General features: G+C 37.3%; 1 protein-coding gene across 9 annotated transcripts in view; it reads right to left on the bottom strand.

Moving 5' to 3' along the window:
* Nucleotides 1-23099, bottom strand: part of RBMS3 (RNA binding motif single stranded interacting protein 3) — a 711536-nt gene that overhangs the window by 378582 nt on the left and 309855 nt on the right. For all 9 annotated transcript variants that reach the window (XR_003796707.1, XR_003796708.1, XM_029242733.1 and 6 more), the window contains exon 4: nt 10305-10396. Coding sequence is in view for 7 of the 9 variants with exons in the window: in XM_029242733.1 (XP_029098566.1) it covers nt 10305-10396 (92 nt within the window). In the remaining 2 variants the exon portion in view is untranslated. The remainder of the gene's footprint in view (nt 1-10304; nt 10397-23099) is intronic.

Genomic DNA, 23099 nt, shown 5'->3' with positions numbered 1-23099 from the left:
GAAACTGTGATTAGAAATCTTTCAACAAACAAAAGTCCAGGACCAGATGGCTTCACAGGTGAATTCTATCAAACTCTTCCAAAAAATTGCAGAGGAAGGACCACTCCCTAACTCATTCTCTGAGGCTACCATCACCCTGATGCCAAAACCAGACAAAGATACTACAAAAACAGACCAATATCACTCATGAATATAAATGTAAAAATCCTCAACAAAATACTAGCAAACAGAATTCAACAACACATTAAAAGGATCATACACCATGGTCAAGTGGGATTTATCCCAGGGATGCAAGGATTCTTCAATATACCCAAATCCATCAATGTGATACACCATATTAACTAATTGAAGAATAAAAACCATATGATCATCTCAATAGATGCAGAAAAAGCTTTTGACAAAATTCAACACCCATTTATGATAAAAACTCTCCAGAAAGTGGGCATAGAGGGAACCTACCTCAACAAAATAAATGCCATATACGACAAACCCACAGTAAACATCATTCTCAATGGTGAAAAACTGAAATCATTTCTTCTAAGATCAGGAACAAGACAAGGATGTCCACTCTCACCACTATTATTCAACATAGTTTTGGAAGTCCTAGCCATGGCAATCAGAGAAGAAAAAGAAATAAAAGGAATATAAATTGGCAAAGAAGAAGTAAAACCGTCACTGTTTGCACATGACATGATACTATACATAGAGAATCCTAAAGATGCCACCAGAAAACTACTAGAACCAATCAATGAATTTGGTAAAGTTGCAGGATACAAAATTAATGCACAGAAATCTCTTGCATTCCTATACAGTAATGATGAAAAATCTGAAAAAGAAATTAAGGAAACACTCTCATTTACCATTGCAACAAAAAGAATAAAATACCTAGGAATAAAAGTGCCTAGGGAGACAAAAGACCTGTAGGCAGGTAACTATAAGACACTGAAGAAAGAAATTAAAGATGATACAAACAGATGGAGAGATATACCATATTCCTGGATTGGAAGAATCAATATTGTGAAAATGACTCTACTACCCAAAGCAATCTACATATTCAATGCAATCCCTATCAAACTGTCAATGGCATTTTTTACAGAACTAGGACAAAAACTCTTAAAATTGGTATGGAGACACAAAAGACCCTGAATAGCCAAAGCAATCTTGAGGGAAAAAAAGGAGCTGGAGGAATCAGACTATCTGACTTCAGACTATACTACAAAGCTACAGTAATCAAGACAATACGGTACTGGCACAAAAACAGAAATATAGATAAATGGAACAGGATAGAAAGCCCAGAGGTAAACCCACACACCTATGGTCAACTAATCTATAACAAAGGAGGCAAGGATACACAATGGAGAAAAGACAGTCTCTTCAATAAGTGGTGCTGGGAAAACTGGACAGCTACATGTAAAAGAATGAAATTAGAACACTCCCTAACACCATATACAAAAATAAACTCAACATGGATTAGAGACCTAAACGTAAGACCGGACACTATAAAACTCTTAGAGGAAAACATAGGAAGAACAATCTTTCACATAAATCACAGCAAGATCTTTTGATCCACCTCCTCGAGTAAAGGAAATGAAAACAAAAATAAACAAATGGGACCTAATGAAACTTCAATGCTTTTGCACAGCAAAGGAAACTACAAACTAGACGAAAAGACAAGCCTCAGAATGGGTGAAAATATTTGCAAGCAAATCAACGGTCAAAGGGTTAATCCCCAAAATATATAAACAGCTCACGCAGCTCAATATTAAAAAAATAAACAACCCCAAAATGGGCAGAAGATCTAAACAGACATTTCTCCAAAGAAGACATACAGAGGGCCAAGAAGCACATGAAAAGCTGCTCAACATCACTAATTATCAGAGAAATGCAAATCAAAACTACAATGAGGTATCACCTCACACCAGTTAGAATGGGCATCATCAAAAAAATCTACAAACAACAAATGCTGGAGAGGGTGTGGACTGTTGGTGGGAATGTAAATTGATACAGCTGCTATGGAGAACAGTATAGAGGTTCCTTAAAAAACTAAAAATAGAATTACCACATGACCCAGCAATCCCACTACTAGGCATATACCCAGAGAAAACCATAATTCAAAAAGACACATGCACCCCAATGTTCACTGCAGCACTATTTACAATAGCCAGGACATGGAAGCAACCTAAATGCCCACTGACAGACGAATGGTTAAAGATGTGGTACATATATATAATGGAATATTACTCAGCCATAAAAATGAATGAAATTGAGTCATTTGTAGAGATGTGGATGGATCTACAGACTGGAATACAGAGTGAAGTAAGTCAGAAAAAGAAAAACATATATCGTATATTAACACATATATGTGGAACCTAGAAAAATGGTACAGATGAAATGGTTTGCAGGGCAGGAATTGAGACACAGATGTAGAGAACAAACAAACGTATGGACACCAAAGGGGGAAAGTGGCAGGGGTGGTGGTGGTGTGATGAACTGGGAGTTTGGGATTGACATATATACACTAATATGTATAAAATGGATAACTAATAAGAACCTGCTGTACAAAAAAATAAATAAAATAAAATTCAAAAAAAAAAGAAAGAATGATGGCGACCTCCCCAAATCTGAGGACAGATTTGGATACTCAAGTTCATGAAGCTCATAGGTCACTGAACAAACTTAACTTAAAAGATCTTCTCTAAGACCATTATAATGAAACTGTCAAAAATCAAAGACAAAGAGAACCTTAAAAGCAGAAAGAAAAAAGAATCTTGTAATTTACAGGGTAACCCTGATAAGGCTATCGGCAAATTTCTCAGTAGGAATCTTATAGGCCAGGAGAGAGAAGGAAAATATATTCAAAGCAGTAAAAGAAATAAAAACCTGCCAGTCAAGAATACTCTATACTGGCAAAGTTCTCTTTTGGAAATGAAAGAGAGATAAAGATTTCCTCACAAAATAAAGCTGAGGGAGTTCATCATTACTAGACTTGTCTTTCAATAAATGCACAAAGGAGTTCTTCAAGCTGAAATGAAAGTAGCATGAAAACATATGAATATATACACTGCACTGGTAAAAGTAAGCATATAGTCAAATTTAGAATAATACTATAATACGGTGGTGTGTTAACCACTTCACTCCAGTATAAAAGTCAAAGAACAAAGGTATTAAAAACATCTATATCTATAGTAATTTGTTAATGAATACACCATATAAAAAGAGGTAAATTGTGACATCAAAAATATAAAAGGAAGTGAGAAGAAGTTTTTGTGTGCAAGTGAGGTTAAGTTGTTATCAGGATAAAGTAGACTATTATAAGATATTTTATGTAAGCTTCAAAGCAAAGCAAAAGCTACAGTAGATATACAAAAGATAAAGAAAAGGGAATCAAAACATACCACTACAGGTAATCATCAATTCACAAAGGAAGGCAACAAGAGAAGAAGAAAGGAACAAGGGCACTACAAAACAGCTAGAACAATTAATAAGATGACAGTAAGTCCTCACCTATCAATAATTACTATAAATGTACATGGTTTAAATTCTCCAATCAAAGGGCATAGAGTGGCTGGCTGGATTAAAAGACCTAGCTAACTGCTGCCTACAAGAGATTCATTTCAATTTTAAGGACACACATACTCTCAAAGTGCAGGGATGGAAAAATATATTTGATGCAAGTGAAATCAAGAGAACAGGAATACCTATACATATGCCAGACAAAGTAAACTTTAAGTCAAAAATAGTAACAGGAGACAAAGAAGGTCATTGTATAATGATAAATAGGGGTCAATTCATCAAGGATATGTAACAATCATGAATATATACGCATTGACATCAAAGCACCAACATTATATTAAGCAAATCCTAATGTCTGAAGGGAGAAATAGGTACAATACCATAATAGTAGGGGACTATATTATCCCACTTTCAACAACAAATAGATCATCCAAACAGAAAATCAATAAGGAAACACTGAATTAAAGTATACCTTAGTCTAAATGGACCTAAAAGACAAATATAGAACAAATATATTCCATCTGACAGTAGCAGAATACACATTCTTCTCGAGCACACAAGAAACATTCTCTAGGATACGTCAGATAAAAAAATAAATCTAAGCAAATTTAAGAAAACTGAAATCATACCAAGTATATTTTTCAACTACAGTGTTATGAAACTAGAAGTCAGTAATTGAAGGAAAACTGAAAAATTCACAAATATGTGGAAATTAAACAACATACTCCTGAAAAATCAATGGGTCAAAGAAGAAATCAAAAGTAGAATAAAAAAATATATCTAAAAAATACCGGAAGAGAAACACAGCATGCCAAAACTCAATGGATGCAAAACAGCAGTTCTAAGAGAAGTTTATAGCAATAATAACAAAATACACATCCTTTCATGGCAAACTCTAAACAAATTAGGTATAGGAGGAACATACTTCAACATAATAAAGGTCATATATGACAAGCCCACTGCTAACATCATACTCAATGATAAAGGTTCAAAGTTTTTCCTTTAAGATCAGGAAAAAGACACAGGTGGGCACAATCACCACTATTCTTGAACACAGTGCTGCAAGTCCTAGACAGAGCAATTAGGCAAGAAAAAGAAAAGGCATCCAAATTGGAAAGGAACGAGTAAAACTGTCTTTGTTTACAGATGATATGATGTTATATACAGAAATCCCTAAGACTCCACTAAAAAACTGTTTGAACTAATAAATGACTTCAGTAAAGTTGCAGGATACAAAATCAGCATATAGAAATCAGTTGTTTTTCTATACACTAACAATAAAATAGCTGAAAAAGAAATAAGGAAAACAACCCCATTCACATTAGCATCAAAAAGAATGCAATACTTAGGAATAAATAAAATGTATTGATTGACTTTTCCACCCAGTCACAGGAAGCAACATCTTCCATGGTTACTAAAATTTCCCTTGAACAATGCCTCTCTCCTTCATATGTGAAAGCCTTTGAGAAATTTCCTTGTTTGGCTGGTTTACCAGCAGGCCCCACCAATGTAGTGACCCCTGGACATCAGATAGCCTTCTTACTCTCATATACCTGGAAATGATAAAAGCCAAGCAATAAAACCAGAGTAAAAGCAATATTATTATTGTCATAGGCCGAAAGAGTCTGGCTGAGGAAGCCTGGTATGTGCCTCTACATTCAGAAGAGTAGCTTTGATAGACAACATCATGAGGCTAGTGGTTGAACTTCAGAAAAAAAGTCTAGAATATTCTATGGAATAGGTCCTTCTTTCATTAGCTAAAATTCTCCTACTGGAATATAACTGTTAGGACTCCACAAGAGGTGATGCATTTTAAAAAATTAATTGTATGCATACACATATTTGAATTTACAGAATTTATTTTCCTATATTCATTGATTTTTTAATGATCTCTTCTGATCTCAAAATAAATGATTTTTTCCCCCAAAAGAACTACTATTAAGGTCACTGATTTATAAAAAAGAATTCCTTTACTCTGGTACCAATCTGGTTCGCTACAATGGTTGACATGGTATTATTTTATTATCCTAATGGTTGACACAATGTCATTATATTATTCCCGATGGTCTGAAATCCTCTTGGATACTTGGTCTCTTTGGTGATCACTTAACTTTGATTTCTTCTACATACACCACAGTGGAGTGAACCACCACCGTTAGTGACTGGAATGTCGGTCTTTGTTGTAGACCTGATAAAGCCTTATCTAAAGGCCCTGAGGAGGGGGTGACTCCTTCCCTGCAGGGGAAAGAGATGTATTCTGTTTTCTCATGCTTGGAATTGACAGAAAGCAAATAAGAAAGAGGCCTGCTAAGCCTGAGGTTACTCAAGGCCTGGCTGGTGATAATTGGTGACTGTGGGGCCATTCCAGAGCCTCCAAATTTACATCCAGAAAAACTCAGTTTCTAAAACTATGCAGCCCTCCAGGGAGGCCACCATGAGACCCTGGGGGATAGTGGGCAAGGAAGACCCATTTGAATGGCAGACATGGGTGATGCAACTGGTTAACCAAGGAACATCCTACACTGACAAACCAAGAATTCTACTCCTGCCCAGCAGAATTTGATATGTATTAGTATCAGTGATTTCTGTTTGTTTTCCATTCTCTCTATTCCCAAGTGGTAGTTTTCCCTTGGATTCATGCTTCCTGTTGTTTCTCTGTCGTTCTATATCGTGGGAGTACAGACAGATAACTTGTTTTTTTAAAGCTATGAGTTGCTAAGCCAAGAGGAGCAGCTGAGTCTGGGTCTGATGGAGATGATGTCATCCCCAGATGTGATTACAGGGTGAGGCTTTGAGGTGGGCTCCCTTCAGGAAAGAATGAATGCATGTCACCCAAAATGTATAAATGGGAAGAATGGGTTTGTGTATGTTGGAGAGCCAGGGAGATAAATGACTCTTAATTTTCTCTACTATAGGCCAAGAAGCTAAAATGCTCATCATCCTAGAATCTCTTGCAGCTAAGGGGGAAACCATATGACTCAGTTTTGGCCATTGAGATGTAAACATAAGTTCCTGAGCTAGGATTCTGGAAAAGCTTTTAAAACTTCAGAATCAGCCTTATGATTCTTCAGCCTTTTGCCCTTTTCTTTTTCCTGGCTTAAATGTGGATATAATAAGTGGCACTTTAGAAAAGAACATGTAAATGTATGGATGAAAGCCACATATAAAGAATCACAGAGCAGCCTTGACCCTTGATGGCACCCAAAACATTTTGCCCTTCATTGCTTATCTACAGCTTTCTTATTAATGAGTAAAATAAACACCTACAAGGTAAGCTATCGTTAGTTGGTTTTTCTCAGCTCTTTTCCTTTTATGCTTGAGACATATTCCTTGGCAAATGACTATCTTTTAAATCCCCTAAAATTGGCAAGAGTAGCAACAACCAATATTTTTAATCCAGAGCTGTAGCAGTCCCAGGAGATAAATCATATGCTGAAAATCCAGAATAAGAAAGAAGTTTTATTCAGTGTTGATTCTCCAACACCTAGTACAGTGCCTGGCACTTAGCAAGCAATGAAAATGTTTGTTCGTTGATCCTACTGATTGTATTTTTCAGAAAACTTTTTAAATAAAGTAACACTTAAAGCATATATCAGGATTTATAGAAAGTTCAGTAACAAATTTGAATTTAATGCATAACAATATTTATTGAATAATTAACATGTATTGAATTGTAATCTAAACACTATACTAAATTCTTTGTGTTTATTTTTAGTTAATTTTCACAGCAGTCCTATAAACTAAGTATTATTATTGGAGAATTTCAGAGGTATTTAAATAAGTTAGACAAGGTCACACAGCCAGGTGGTATGAGAGCCAGGATTCAAGGCCAAGTATATCTCCCTCCAAACCTATGCTCTTAATCACTATGTATTAATAAAATATTTTAAATCTGCTCTCCTAAAAGAAACACCCTTTGATCCCTAAAAACCCTTTCTGGCAGAACAGCAAGTACACAGAAAATGTCAGTCTGTGTTAATGGCTATACATTATTAATCAATTACCACTTACTGGATGATTTAGTAATTCCTCCTGGTTGACAAATCAGTTGAATTTTTCATATGCACACATTGGAGTAAGTTAGCTAAATAAAGTGATTCACTTGGAGCATTTCATGTTTGCTCCAGGTTGCTATTGGGAACCTCGGTTATTTGTGGCATTTTTGCTCGAAAATCCTGGAGTCATTAAAATCTGGCCCCACAGACTGCAGAGTAGGATACTGATAAGAACAAGGATGCAGGTGCCAATTCAGTAGATACTTAAACGGCAAAAAATGTAGTGCAAATTTCCCACACCTTGCAGACTGCAGGTTTATATGATAATAAACAATTATCCCCAGGACAAAGGGGAAAAGGCCATGAAATCCAATAGCGCAGTGAGAAATCTACTAATACAGGTGGGCAAGCTTGTTCCATTTCATTGTCAAAGGGAGGCTATTTACTTGCTTCCAGTAGTTCAATTACAGAGTCATTTACTGCTGAAAGTTTTCCAGTAGGCAGATGTAGATCTACAGCTCTGGGCTTTACATTCAAAATCAGTGAGGAAAAAGGGAGTAAGAATCTCCTCCACAGACAGCATAATTGATAAGGTAAAAATCTGTAAGCAACTCCAGAAATAAAATAAGTGCCTTTAAGCATCCCAGTTGGAATCTCCTTACTGTGTATAGTGGGCATGGGGAAGGGTCAAGATGCTGACTATAATTAATGATTTTTTAGAAGCTCTTTAAAATATTTTCCCTTTGATAGTTTTCTGTCTAGATGAGATATCAGTGGTTGGTGTGTGTGTGTGTATGTGAAAAATAAAGAGAGAGAGAGAGAGAGAGAGAGAGAGAGAGAGAGAGATTCCTTGTGTACCAAAATGCTCAGAAACAGAGGGAAAATATTCACAATGGATCCTCAGTAGTTATAAAATCAAAGACAACTTTCTTTTCCTCTTGCGCAGGATAAAAGTGGTTTTTATCCAACAAATAACACTGTGTGTGTGTGTGTTCTGAGGACATCTGAAACAGTGGAGATTATACAGACTGTAATCATTATTTCTAAACTGCCACAGTCTAGCAATTTCCAAAATTTGGCAGTGTATCCATAGACTAGATCAAAGATATGTCAATAACAAGGGTTTTTCTTGAGCATGTTTTTCATCATTTTCTTGTCAATAGGTTCTGCCTTTCAGTTGAAATTCAATTTATATTTTGCATACACCTAACCACTGTAATTTTATCACTTGTTTGCTGGGCATAAGAAGCCACTACTTAAGTGGCCAAGTAACTTGACTCTTGTCAATCAACCTTTAAACCAAGACATGTATGTAATTCCCTTATTAATTACAAAGATTAACTTCATCAATCTTAGTTCATGACCAAATTCAAAACTTCCAGGCACAATCATGATAAGAAATACACAGCTGAAAGATTTTAAATTCTAATTTATCCCACCTTGAAAAACAATTAAGGTGTCATAAAGGGCAATGAGTCCACCAAAGTAATCTCTATGGGAAGTGACCCACAACAAAAGGTTAACAGATAGGGGAGGTATCAGCTTGCTAGAAGACAACTGAAGATGAAGAAAACCAAATATACCACCTCTAGTTATTGGATGCTGAAATTGGAAAATGTCATCAGAGAATTTTAGCAATGATAATAAAATCCAAATGACTAAAAATTTGACAACTTAGTCAATATAACTCAGCTCTCTGTGGGAATAGTTAAGAGTAAGTATATACATAAATATGGCATAAAAGCATTAGATCAGGATTTCAAGATCTATTGGCTTTTCTACCTAACTTTTGAGAATCCAAAGATCAACACATTCACTGGTAGTAATCAGAAAACTTAAGTTGCATGTGAATAATTAATGGTCCAAAATGACCATTATTTTAAAACAAATATGTACCAAGCATCCCTATGCTATAACCAATTTTTTAAACTTTTTATTTGGAAATAATCATAGATTTACAGGACGATAGTATAGAGAGATCCCCTGTACCCTCCACCCAGTTTCCTCAAAGGTTATATCGTACATAATTTTAGTACAATATCAAAACCAGGAAGTTGACATTGTGTGCACAATATGTGTGCATGTCACTTTTATCATATGTGTAGATTCTTGTATTTACCACTGCAATCAGGATACAAAACTATTATAAATGATTTTATTTGTTTTCTTGAATATAAAAATGCATTATAATTTCAGGTAGAAAGTTCCAGACTACTTGTTTTACAAAACAATCACAGCATATTGAAAACTATTAATATTTAGGAAATTATTATCTAAGAAAACTCTATTTATAAAGGCCAAAGTGAAATTCTAGCAATACAGACAACATACATTTGTGTTAAACTTATCTCCCTGCACAGATTAGACCACCCCATCATTCAGCGATTGGCTCTCCGCAGCACGAGAGTGAGCGAGTTTTCAACACGTAGTTTATCAAAGACATCTTACTGAGAACTGCGCTCCTCCAAAACTGTTTACTGGTGAAAGCCCCAGATACACACATGCGCATACACACGACGCTCTGGTCTGGGGTAAAACAGAGCACTTCACAAGTGCCTTTAAATCACTAATGAAGTTACCATAATAAAGGAGAACATTAATAAATATACACAAAGAATTAATGAAATAAACTAGCCAGATTCTTCCAAGCCAAGTCTATCATGGGGTTTCTTATTTTCCCTAACAAGTAAACATAATCCAAATTGTTGCAAACTCCAATTCGATTCAGCTCATGGCAGTGGAAAAATATATGATCACAAAAGAAAAAAAAAATCAGAATCGAAACACCATTCTTACCTTGGCCATTTGTGCCTGCACGCCATTTGCCTTGAGAGACGCTACCGCTTTCTGTGCAGCTGCCGGACTGTCAAAATCTACAAAACCATACCCTGTGAAAACACAAAGACCCTGGTTAGTACTCACAAAGAGCTGCATCTCTGTCACACCAACAGAATGTGTGTTTGTGGTCAGACTTGCACTCATGACCCTGCTTGAACCATAGACCTCAATCTATGGCCCTTAACATGTCAGGAAAGATACCACAATATCGTTCAACATAAAATAGTAACTCGCTTATTTTCTAGAGGTTGCTTTTGAGATTGGCTATGTAATCAGCAAGCTGATTTAGACTAATTTGGTGAGTAAGGTAATATATTATTTAACCATGTTCTTCTTTCTTCAGTGGATTTGCTGCAAGAATGAGGAACACAAAATGCTGAAAAATAAAGAAAAGTTTATCTCGAAAGTTAATTTTCTAAACCTAAAAAAAACTGATGGTAATAAAAGCCATGATAGAACCAGCATGAAGTTAGTACAAGCAACCTCAACAGTTTCTGGTATTCAGTAGGCATTCAATAAATGCATGTTGACTACATGAATGAATGAAGGTTGTGAATGAGTCCAGGGAGGTTTGAAACTAGTTGCAGTTGATTTCCAAGCTTGTGTTAAGTCATTACGGACCTCGTCTCTCTCAAACATAACACCCTAAATAAACGATTTGACTGTTAAGGAACCTGTGATAAAGACTGAGTAAATAGAGAAATATTCAAGCGTCTTTTAAAAATAAGAAACAAAGACCCATGTCATGTATTTGTTACTTAAGTATAATCTGAAAAGGGTGCAAGAGTTGCCTATGCTGCTCTCTGATTGTGTGCCTGCGTGTGTGTGTGTGTGTGTGTGTGTGTGTGTGTGTGTGTGTGTACAGAGTGAGGCCAAAGAAACAGCCAGTAAAACAGAATAAATGAAAAGGGGCTTTTGCATACCCATAAAATAGCTGATATTAGTTCAGGACAGCCTAACAGTAATTTCAGCTGCCAAGGATATTTCAAAATAAAAATGCTCAAGAATGAGTGTTTGGCACTCAGTGCCCACCATACGTATCCCGCTCCTCTCCTCAGCTGTCAGGCAGGGATTTGCTCTGTATTCCAATATTTTTCTCATTTAGAAGTTTTGAGGGAAACTGCTAAGGCAAACCTACTAACCATGCACTGTGACCATGCCCCCTCCCCACTAAAATAAACCAAAGAGTGAAAGGGAATTCAATTACCAAGTTGTTTCTTGTAATTAACTTTTTAATTTTCTCCCCTTGAATCTCTTCTTCTTTTTCTCCCTCCCAGCATGTTAACCTAAAATGAACTTGTTACACATCAGTGTACCATCAAATGCTCTTGAAAAGCTGGGCAGAGAAACTGGGAAATTTGTATTTCGAATCCAAAAGGAAGCCTGCTCTGTCAGTATTGCTAATTCCTTTCTTCCCACAAAATTCAAACTATGTGACTAATATGAGTATTACCACCCACTAAGATGAGTAAGATGAGGGAAAAAGCAGAAAGAAAAAGAGGAAAAAGAACAAAATAAGTCAAGAAGTAGAGTTAGAGGGAGAGGAAGATAAAACTAAAATGCAGACTTTATCTCCTATGTTCCAGCAACTGCCCTGAGTGGGTGATGTGTTGACACCTGATGAAATGATAATAATACATGTACTACTGTCCTCATGCCTGTTCACGTACATACATAGAGAAACTGAAGCTTAGGCCAGGTGACAAGACTGGTCCCAAATCACTGGCTGCTTAATCAGTAGAGCCAGGATGTGCAGCAAAGTCCGCACACGCCCTTTCCAAATATGCTGTACTATGAACTGCCTTATGATCTTATTTTGCAAACTATTTCTAGAAGCCCCTGAAACCCACCAGAGAGAGGACACAATCCTTGAAAATCCCGTAGACTCTGAGGTTAGCACATGAAATAAAACAATCCCATAAAGAATTCGAGCCAGCGCATTCACTTATTCACGGAGTGGCTGAGTCCTCAGCAGAGCGGGCTACGTGAGGTTTGGCAAGGCCCCCCTCCCACCTCATGCTTTGGTCAGCCTTCCTCATCTGTTTGCAGGCTCATTCTTTCATTCAATAAGGAAATTCTATGTCAGGCATTTTGCCGGGTACAGGGTATAGAGTAGTGAAAAAAAACCAAACAAACCCAGTTCCCACCCTTACGCAGCTTATAGTTGAGTTGGGAGATGGACATAAAACAAATAACCATACAAATGAATCTATGGTTACAAATCGTATGCCTTCCCTGAAAGTAAATGAGATCACATACCACAGAATCTGATGATTGAAAGTTTTAAGGGAGCAGTGGCATGGGATGACCTGCGTTTCTTAAAATATCACTCTAGCTGGCTTGTCTTAAAGATGGTATTGGTTTTGGGGGAGGCAGGTAGCAAGAGTGGAATCAGGGAGATAACTTAGGGGCTATTACAGCAATCTGAACAAATGACAGCTGGCCATGAAATGGACAGGATGCAATGGATGGTCTGAGTTACATTCTGGAGGCAGAATTAACAGGACCCAGTGATGGATGGACTGGGTGGGAGTAGGGGAGATACAGGCGGCAAGGATTACTACAGCTTTTTCAGCATAAGCCAATGGGTGGGTGGAGATGTGATCTATAGAAATGGGGAGCTGGGAGGAGGAACAAACAGGGGAGAGGGAAAATTAAAATACTGGTTTGAGGCATGGTGAGCCACAAATGCCTGTGAGACATCTAAGTAAAAATGTCAAATAGCAGCTGGATATATTAGGCTGGTGCTCAGAAAAGGGAATAAGATTGGAAATATAAACTAGGAGATCAACAGCACGAAGATATGATTTACAGAAACAGAAAAAGACAAAAGCGCCTGGTGTAAGTAGAAACAAAGAGCCCAGGTTTGGAGCTGAACTTCACCACTGAAGTGTCAGATAGGAAAATGAGATTGCAAAGGAGCCTGAAGGAGAGTCAGAGGGAGAGGAGGAAATACAAAGGGAATAAGATGTCTCATAGCCAAGGTAAGAAAGCTTCCCAAGCAGGACGGAGAGACTGACGGTGTCAAATGCCACTGAGAGTGACAGCAAGATGGGAGCTTGAGAGACCCAGTGTTTCAGGAGCGTGGACTTCTTTATTTAACTACAGTTGATTTATAATATTGCGTTAGTTTCAGGTGTACAGCTTCAGATTCTTTTCCATTATAGGCCATTACAAGACACTGTGATGTATAGTTCCCTGTGCTATAGATAGGTCTTTGTTGTTTATTTTATATACAGTAGTGTATATCATGGACTTCTTTTCATGCTTGGCTACAGGCCAGTGGGGGCGACTGAAGTCTGCTTGAGTAGTTGAAGAGCAAGACTAAGGGAGGTAAAGAGAGTGTTTACAGTCTGCTTTGCCATTATGCTGCTGGGAAGGAGAATTAATAGCCAGCTTTAGCTCGAGGGGGATATGAGGTCAAAGGAGCTATTTGTGTTCATTGGTTGTAAGATAGGAGATGCTATGGTTTTCAACCTTAGCTGCATGCTAGATGCACTTTGGGAGCTAAAAGAATGACCAATGCTCACTTCTCACCCCCAGGAAAATGAAATCAGTGTCTTTGGGAATGTGGCCAAGGTGTTTGCACACACACGCGTGTGTCTATTCCCCGGCTGGTTTCAGTGTGAAGCCAGGGTACAGTACTGCTGAATATTCATTCAAGTTATTCAACAAGTATTTATTTGTTGCCCCTACTATGAGATAGATACTGTTCTTGGCACTTTTGAATGTTGGTAAGAAAGATCAAGCAGAAGTCAAGAGATTAAAGCTTCAGGCAGAGAAGGGGATAATTTATAGGGCAATGTTCCTGAGAAGGTGGAAGTGTGAGGGGTTCTAGAACATGAATGAAGTGCTGTCCTTTGCTAAAAGAGGGACTTTGCCCTTGGCCCATTGTAACTGGAAGGAAGAAAAAAAGAGTAGTCTCGATTACCAGGTGTTATTTCTTTGTATATCTTTGTTTCTGGGACATAGCCTGAGCTTAATAAACATTTGTCGAAATTAATTGAAACCATGTTTAAAAGATGCTAAGTTACTTCATGGGACTACAGTGGAGATTAACTAATAAAAATGTCTGTTAATACATTTTGACTCTAAAGAACAATATAAATGCCAAGCAGCCACGGCTCTGGCTTAGCCACGTTGCCACCCAGTGACGCCACCACAGGATTTCATGACTCTCGGCCTCTATCACAGTGTGGCTTCCTCCATTTTTTCCACTACACACATCACACAGGATATTACAAAATCAAGATGCTGTTCTCCAGGGCTGAACTCCAATCCAAACAGAAGAAATCCTTGTGAGGGCAGGAGACACCCTGAGCCTTGTCTGAATTGGGGAAGTTATGGGTGAACTTCGAGAAGAGTGTCTTTCCAAAGAGCCATCGTGCCAGCAAGGAGAGAGGCCCCTAAGTACAAAATATCTCCTCTCCTGAAGGCTCCTGGGAAGCAAAGTTATAAATAAAGAATCAACATTTCACTGAGTTCTGTGTTTTTCATACAAACTTACTTTCACCAATTAAAATGAACAAGCAGAGGTAAAATGTCTCAAGCACCGCCCCCCCCCAAAAAACACCACAATTCTGGAAATAAACATTGCATTCTTGACTCTTATGTGATAGCATATACTACATCGCAATCAGAAAGGAACAAAATTAAATACGAAGCTGCCCCTAGAGAATAATGATGCCTTTACGAAGGAATAAAGCAACTCCAATTTGTTTTCCTTAACTACAAATCATCAAGCCTGGGAACAGAAACCTCTGTACCTACATCTGGTGAGAGGCAGGGTAGGGAGATTAGTTCAGCTCCAGCTAATAATGCTTTATGGTAACTGCTAAAATCCTCCATAAAATGGGACCCATTGGAAACACCAGCCCCAGTGACTGAAAGGCCATTGGTCTCCCTCAATTACATAATTAAGCTTGGCAGCAGGTTCAAATGAATGAAAACTGAATGTCACTGTTTTCTCCACACACCCTTGTACTTGTTTTCCTTCCTTGTCAGGGGGATAAGGCCAGCAGTTCCGCAATTAGCGGGGAAGCAGAGAGCAGCAAGAAAGAACCATCTCCATGCTAATTAGGTCATTCACCAAATGCACTCACTCCATTGGCAGAGCTAATCAATACTTTCCCGAAATGCTTTAAACTTGGTGTGTTAATTTAAAGTTTTGTTATTTTTATTGCACTATAAGCCTGGTGACTTTACAAAAAGAAGAAAAAATATATATATTAAGAAATTAGACAGAGTTCTACAAACAATGGTACTGCCAGAGCGTTTTGTTTTTGTTTCTTCAGTGTTATCTGTAGGCAGCTTCTCTGTGACCTTTGGCCATTCAGCTGGACCCCTGTGTGACAATTCATTTGAATTTTGTTAAAAGTCTCTTAATCATCTTTTTTTAAATTTAATTTTTATTTTACATTGGAGTATAGTTGATTTACAATGTTGTGCTAGTTTCAGGTGTATAGCAAAGTGATTCAGTTATACATATACGTATACCCATTCTCTTTCAGATTCTTTTCTCATATAGGTTATTACAGAATATAGAGTAGAGTTCCCTGTGCTATACAGTAGGTCCTTGTTGGTCATCTACTTTATATATATTAGTGTGTGTAGGTTAATCCCAAATGCCTAATTTATCCCTCCCCCACATTTCCCCTTTGGTATCATCTTTATCATCTTTAACAGTTAATTTTATACTTCTGTGTTGCAACTGGATCCTTAAATTCTCTATGTAAACTGCTTACATATTTACCAACTTTGGATGGTTCTTTATGTGGGGGAAATGATACAAACCAGAATTCCTGGTTCAGATGTGTGGTGGCATGAGCCAAGTGAGACTCGCTCTCAGAGTGTAATCTCACACGACATTTCATATTTCTGCAGAATGACTGTCATAAAAGCCCACTTGAAACACAGATGGCTTGATGTTAACACCCAACTTCTTTCAAAGACGATCCAGATGTGAGTCAAATACGATTTTTAAACAGAAGTGAACACTTTGTCTAGGAATCACAGGTTCCACTGAAGTTCCACTCATATTTAACAGCTGAAGATGTTTAAGAATCGCTCTTCCATAAATCCCCCCTCTTTCTACTTAGGCTTAAGAATATTCTGCGGCTGTCATCTGAGCTCAGAGCACGGAGAGAAGGTGGCCTGCAGGAAGGAAAGAGTGATTTGCAGGCTTCCTGGAAGTCTGCTGGACTCAAGGCTGCCTCCAGGCATCTGTATTTCGATTTTTTTGTACATCCCTAAACTGTTGAATGACTGCCAAATGTCTGCTCTTATTATTGGATTTCCTAGTTCTCTGCATTATGTTGATCAAAGGAGGTAGTTGAAGGACAGCACTGATAAATTCTTTGCTACATGTGTGCTTGTAAAACCAAACTAACAAGGAAACCCAATCATTTCTTCAGTATTTCCTTTCACACTGATGTCCTGTGACTGACCATTACAATGAAGCAAGGATGCTACAATGCAATAGCCCTGCAGCCTAACTTACATGTGTGGGAAAAAAAAAAAAAAAAAAAGGCAAAAGACAAATCCTGCTAGAAAGCAGAGGCCAAAGACAAGAGTGCTCATTTTGAGGAAAAGAATCCAAACCATTAAAATCTGAAATGACCTCCACTTTGAAGCATCTTTGGAAAAAGGATGGAACCATTTTATACAGAAAAGAACAGTGTCTGTACTTATGCAAAGGGCTGCAGCCTTCAGACACTTAGCAAACAGAGGCAAATAAGGTGGGTAACAGGGTCCACCATACAGGAAACAGATTGCTCCATTCTCTTCCCCTGACTTCTGAGCTTAATTACCTAAACATTCTGATATTCTAGTGCCAGGAACACTAAAATAAGACATCAGTTTTTGGAATAGAATTGACCTGTTTATATGGGACACTTTTGAACCATGATGTGACTTTCCTATTATTATTATTTAATCTTAATTTTATTTTATATTTTTAAATTTTTATTATTTTTAAATTGAAATATAGTTGATTTACAATGTTATGTTAGTTTCAGGTGTACAGCAAAGTAATTCAGAATATATATATTCTGAATATATATATATACCTTTATAGTTTATTACAGAATACTGAATATAGTTCCCTGTGCTATACAATAGGTCCTTGTTGTTTACCTATTTTATATATAGTAGTTTGTATCTGCTAATCCCAAACTCCTAATTTATCCCTCCTCCATCCCCTTCTCCTTTGGTAACTATAAGTTTGTTTTCTATGTCTGTGAGTCTGTTTCTCTTTGTAAATAAGTTCATTTGTATCACTGTTTTAGATTCCACGTATAAGTGATATCATATGGTATTTGTCTTTCTCTGTCTGACTTACTTCACTTAGTATGATCATCTCCAGGTCCATCCATGTTGCTGCCAATGGCATTATTTCATTCTTTTTTCTGAGTAATAGTCCATTGTATAAAGACGATGTGGTATATATTACTATTACTTAATTTACTAAACATCTACTATGTGCAAAGAAGATAGTGTGTTCGATGCTGCAGGGAAAACCAAGATACTCTGACACGGCCCTTCCTGTCAGGGAGTTTATGGTCTAGTAGGATAGATAAAGACATTTAAATACAGTGGTGGGTCCTCTTATGCATGGGGTTACGTCAGTGAGCATATGCAAAATGGCATGTTTTCATTGAGTATAATATGCATGGTTTTGTGTGCACAGCTCTGCTCATCAGAGCTGAATACCTGAGTCAGGTCCCTTCTCATTGAGCAGCATGATGGTAAAACTATCCACATTCTACATTTATGTGTGCATTAGTCTATCTTTCTGTTTTCCTGTTTTTGTGCATAATAGAAACGCATTAAGTTAAATACAAAATATAGGGAGGAATTAGTATCACATAAAAGGTGAAAAGAAAGTGCTAGTGTTCTAAGATAGCAAATATTTCTTCCAGGTGGGGGCAAACTCAGTACACTTTGAGAGCAAACGACAAAAGTGAGGACTAGGGAAAAGAAATTAGGTCCCAAGTGGCATTTCCCTGCAGAATAAGACAATTACAAAAGACACGACGAATTTAAGGAGCAACATACTTAGTGGCATGCCGCTTGAAAATGGGACGCTTCTTATTCCAGTTATGGTGCACAGAGAGTCTTATTAAACCAAACACAAATTCAAAACCCAAAACTCACTTCCCTTATCACCCTGTTCAAATGATTTTTAAATGAGAGAAATTGCTTCTTTCTACTGAAAAGTCAAAATTAGGATCAGGATCATTATTTAATGGGCTTAGAGAGATCATTATGCTTTACTGAGATTAAAGAAACTCACTGATTTGTCAAGGTTTTCGACTAAACCAGCCATGATTTTATTATAATATTGTAGAAATTAAGGGAGCAGTCTGCTTGGCTGTAAATGGATAGATTAACCTCTGTGAATCATCTTGCAAAGTTTTCCTTTCCTTTGTTCAAGGACACATATAAAATATATGTCTCATGTGAACCTTTGGTCCTAAGTGTCTCTGCCATCAACAGCAGTGGGATGTGTAAGTGTATAATGCATTCTGGCCGCAGGAGCAGGCCAGGGTATTGATAAAACAATTCCACTGAGTCTGTAAATATGATGGAAGCAAGCTGTAACTGAATACTCTAATTACAGCTCTGCAATCCTAGCCCACAGTAGGCAAAACTATGGTTTTATTCCTGGGTGCCCATCTTTCCTCCCCTCTCTTTGCTCTGGCCTTACAGGCAGGTAAAACTGTAAACTATTCCTCCATCAGAAGAGCAGAGTTGATGGCCTCAGTGTGTGAGGATCAATGGAAGAACAATCTCCCCTTCCCCACCCGCCCCCCCAAGTACTTTAATCCACACTCACTCAATGCCTCCAGCCAATGGCCTGGAAAGCATGTCTGTAGTCTTACACATCCTTCTACAGCAGAGACATCTCCTGCCCTATGGCACATTCACCTTTAGAGGGTGGACACTGTAGTGCAACTAGGTAACCACCCAGAAGGATGCATTAAGCAGCTCACTGCAAGAAGGAAGGAAGAGAAAGTGAATCCTACATACAGGTAACCCTTTGAAGAGGCATGCACCTGTGTACCTTTGTTTTTGTTACAGTCTACAATCTAGCTAGTCCCTCCACAGACTTGTCAATCCATCTCTATTTCTGTACCAAGCCCTGGGTCCCTTTGAACACCATTATTTTCCTGGGAAAGGGTTCCATCCATGATTTCCTACTTCCAAATCTTTGACAAAACTCACTTTGAAACCCTCGGGAAGCTTCTGTCTAATAAGTCATGCATTTCCTAACATATACCCATGTTTTACTGGAAACAGTCTTCAGTCACATATTTATATGCCAAATTCCAAATATTTAAAATAAATGTCCACAAGTACTGTCTCTGTCACTATAAGTGGTGGCTTTGACATCCTCTTGGACCCTAAATTACTTCTCTCCAACCCACCTGACATACCAAATACAATTCTAGTTTTGTATTAGAATCTAGAAAACAAAGAAACTTAAATGTGCATGTAGGCAATTGAAAACAACACATGCATGTGATTAAAAAGATTAAAAATAAAGTATAAAAATCATGCCAAACAAAACATCATTCAATGAAATGAAATTTCTTTTCTACCTAGACCTTAATGCTCTGGTCCAACTTCCCAAGAAACTGTCCAATGAGTCCGTCTGTGTTCTAACTTGAAAAAACAACTAGAACTAATTCTTGAGCTCTTACTTTTGTATGTATTAGAAGCACTTAGGGATTTATATAGAAATAAAATAATTTCTGCTATTAAAAATCATGAAATGAAAAACATTTGTAAGATTCTGTAAATGGCTCCACAATTGTCCATTTTCCCTTAAAAATAAATAGGAGTCTTGTTTTCTTTTAATTTTAAAAGTCATACAATTTTATTGGAAATTTCAGTTGATATGGAGAAAAATTAGCCATGATGCCACCTCCTAAAGCTAAGTAAATTGTTACCTTATTTTTTCCTTTATTTTTAACCAAAATGGTGCCACTTTATACACACATTTTTATGGGTTTTTTTCTCTTAATAACACATGTGGCTACATTTCCTGGTCGATAAATGTGGATCTCTAAAATACCACTATTCTCTTATTTTCAGCATCCCAATTGACAAACTCTTTCTTAAAGATTTCTGAGCTCTACATTATGCCTTAGCCAAATGTTTCCTACTTCACAAAACTGATTTTATTCCAATATTTTGAAAGATTTTAATTAATAAAATAGTAATAGGCAATATTTTCAAAGCCTCCTAGACTTTAGAGAGTGGTTTTTCTTAAGTGTTTTGATTCTTTCAAAGATGTTTCAAAGAAAGACCCTTAGGCATTACAAACCAAAGATATCAGAAACCAGCCAAATCAAATTCAAACGATACCCTCCTGAAATATAGGGACTGGAAGCCCGTTTTCTTTCTCATTGCAATTAAGTTGGATCTATCTCAAAGGAATTTTGGAAATATATCAGGATCTTGCAAGGCAAAATTACAGCTCTGTGATTCAGAAAGGATGCCAAGAGTTTGAATAGTCATGCCATTATACTCATGACTGCACATTCATTTATAAGTTGAAAGTGAAATCTTTTTCAACAATCAAAGACATGTTTTTCCCAAGGTAATTTGACCGTAATTTGTAAATTGGTACAGTAGCTGATTGCACCAACTCTTTTGAATCCCTCTGATAGCTGGTGATCCATGACTTACAGCTGAGGTCTTTCCTCTTACAGGCAGAGCCTGCTGGAAGAATCCTGGTTGTCTAAAGAAACTAGGATTTCATGATCCTAGAAGATGCTGGTTGAGATGCAATTTAGGGAACAGTGACTAGGATATAAAATGGTCCTAAGTAGGATCAGGACGTGGATCACTAGGGAAGTGGCTCTACAAGCAGACCCAGAGTGCCCTCCCGTGAGAGGTTTCCTTTATTTTTTTTTAATTTATTTTTTTTATACAGCAAGTTCTTATTAGTTACCTATATTATACATATTACTGTATATATGTCAATCCCAATCTCCTAATTCATCCCACCACCACCACCCCCTTTCCCCCCTTGGGGTCCATACATTTGTTCTCTTCATCTGTGTCTCTATTTCTGCTTTGCAAACCAGTTCATCTGTACCATTTTTCTAGATTCCACATATATGTGCTAATATATGATATTTGTTTGTCTCTTTCTGACATACTTCACTTTGTATGACAGTCTCTAGGTCCATCCATGTCTCTACAAATGACCCAATTTCGTTCCTTTTTATGGCTGAGTAATATTCCATTATATATATGTACCACATGTTCTTTATCCATTCGTCAATGGACATTTAGGTTGCTTCCATGACCCGGCTATTGTAAATAGTGCTGCAATGAATGTTCGGGTACATGTGTCTTTTTGAATTATGCTTTTCTTTGGATATGTGCCCAGTAGTCGGATTGCTGGGTCATATGGTAATTCTATTTTTAGTTTTTTAAGGAACCTCCATATTGTTCTCCATAGTGGCTGTATCAATTTACATTGCCACCAACAGTGCAAGAGGGTTCCCTTTTCTCCACACCCTCTCCAGCTTTGTTGTTTATAGATTTTCTGATGATGCCCATACTAACTGGTGTGAGGTGATACCTCATTGTAGTTTTCACTTGCATTTCTCTAATAATTAGTGATGTTGAGCAGCTTTTCATGTGCCTCTTGGCCATCTGTATGTCTTCTTTGGCGAAATGTCTATTTAGGTCTTCTGCCCTTTTATGATTAGGTTTTTTTTTTAATATTGAGCTGCATGAGCTGTTTATATATTTTGGAGATTAATCCTTTCTCCGTTGATTTGCTTGCAAATATTTTCTCCCATTCTGAGTGTTGTCTTTTCATCTTGTTTAGAGTTTCCTTTGCTGTGCAAAAGCTATTAAGTTTCATTAGGTCCCATTTGTTTATTTTTGTTTTTACTTCCATTACTCTAGGAGGTGGGTCAAAAGATCTTGCTATGATGTATGTCAAAGAGTGTTCTTCCTGTGTTTTCCCCTAAGAGTTTTATAGTGTCCAGTCTAACATTTAGGTCTTTAACCCATTTTGAGTTTATTTTTGTGTATGGTGTTAGGGATTTCATTCTTTTACATGTAGCTGTCCAGTTTTCCCAGCACCAATTATTGAAGAGACTGTCTTTTCTCCATGGTATATCCTTGCCTCCTTTGTCATAGATAAGTTGACCATAGGTGCGTAGGTTTATCTCTGGGCTTTCTATCCTCTTCCATTGATCTATATATCGGTTTTTGTGCCAGTATCATATTGTCTTGATTACTGTAGCTTTGTAGTATAGTCTGATGTCAGGGAGTCTGATTCCTCCAGCTTCACTTTTTTCCCCTCAAGATTGCTTTGGTTATTCGGGGTCTTTTCTGTCTCCACACAAATTTTAAGATTTTTTGTTCTAGTTCTGTGAAAAATGCCATTGGTAATTTGATAGAGATTGCACTGAATCTATAGATTGCTTTGGGTAGAATAGTAATTTTCACAGTACTGATTCTTCCAACCCAAGAACATGGTATATCTCTCCATGTGTTTGTGTCATCTTTGGTTTCTTTCATCAGTGTCTTATACTTTTCTGAGTACAGGTCTTTTACCTACTTAGGTAGGTTTATTCCTAAGTATTTTATTCTTTTTGTTGCAATGATGAATGGGATTGTTTCCTCAACTTCTCTTTATGATTTTTTGTTGTTAGTGCATAGGAATGCAAGAGATTTGTGTGCATTAATTTTGTATCCTGCAACTTTATCAAATTCATTGAT

This window comes from Monodon monoceros, unplaced genomic scaffold (assembly GCF_005190385.1).
Source record: "Monodon monoceros isolate NGI ecotype Baffin Bay Population unplaced genomic scaffold, NGI_Narwhal_1 Super_Scaffold_3, whole genome shotgun sequence".
Lineage (NCBI taxonomy): Eukaryota > Metazoa > Chordata > Mammalia > Artiodactyla > Monodontidae > Monodon > Monodon monoceros.
This window is presented reverse-complemented; position numbering and strand designations above follow the sequence as displayed.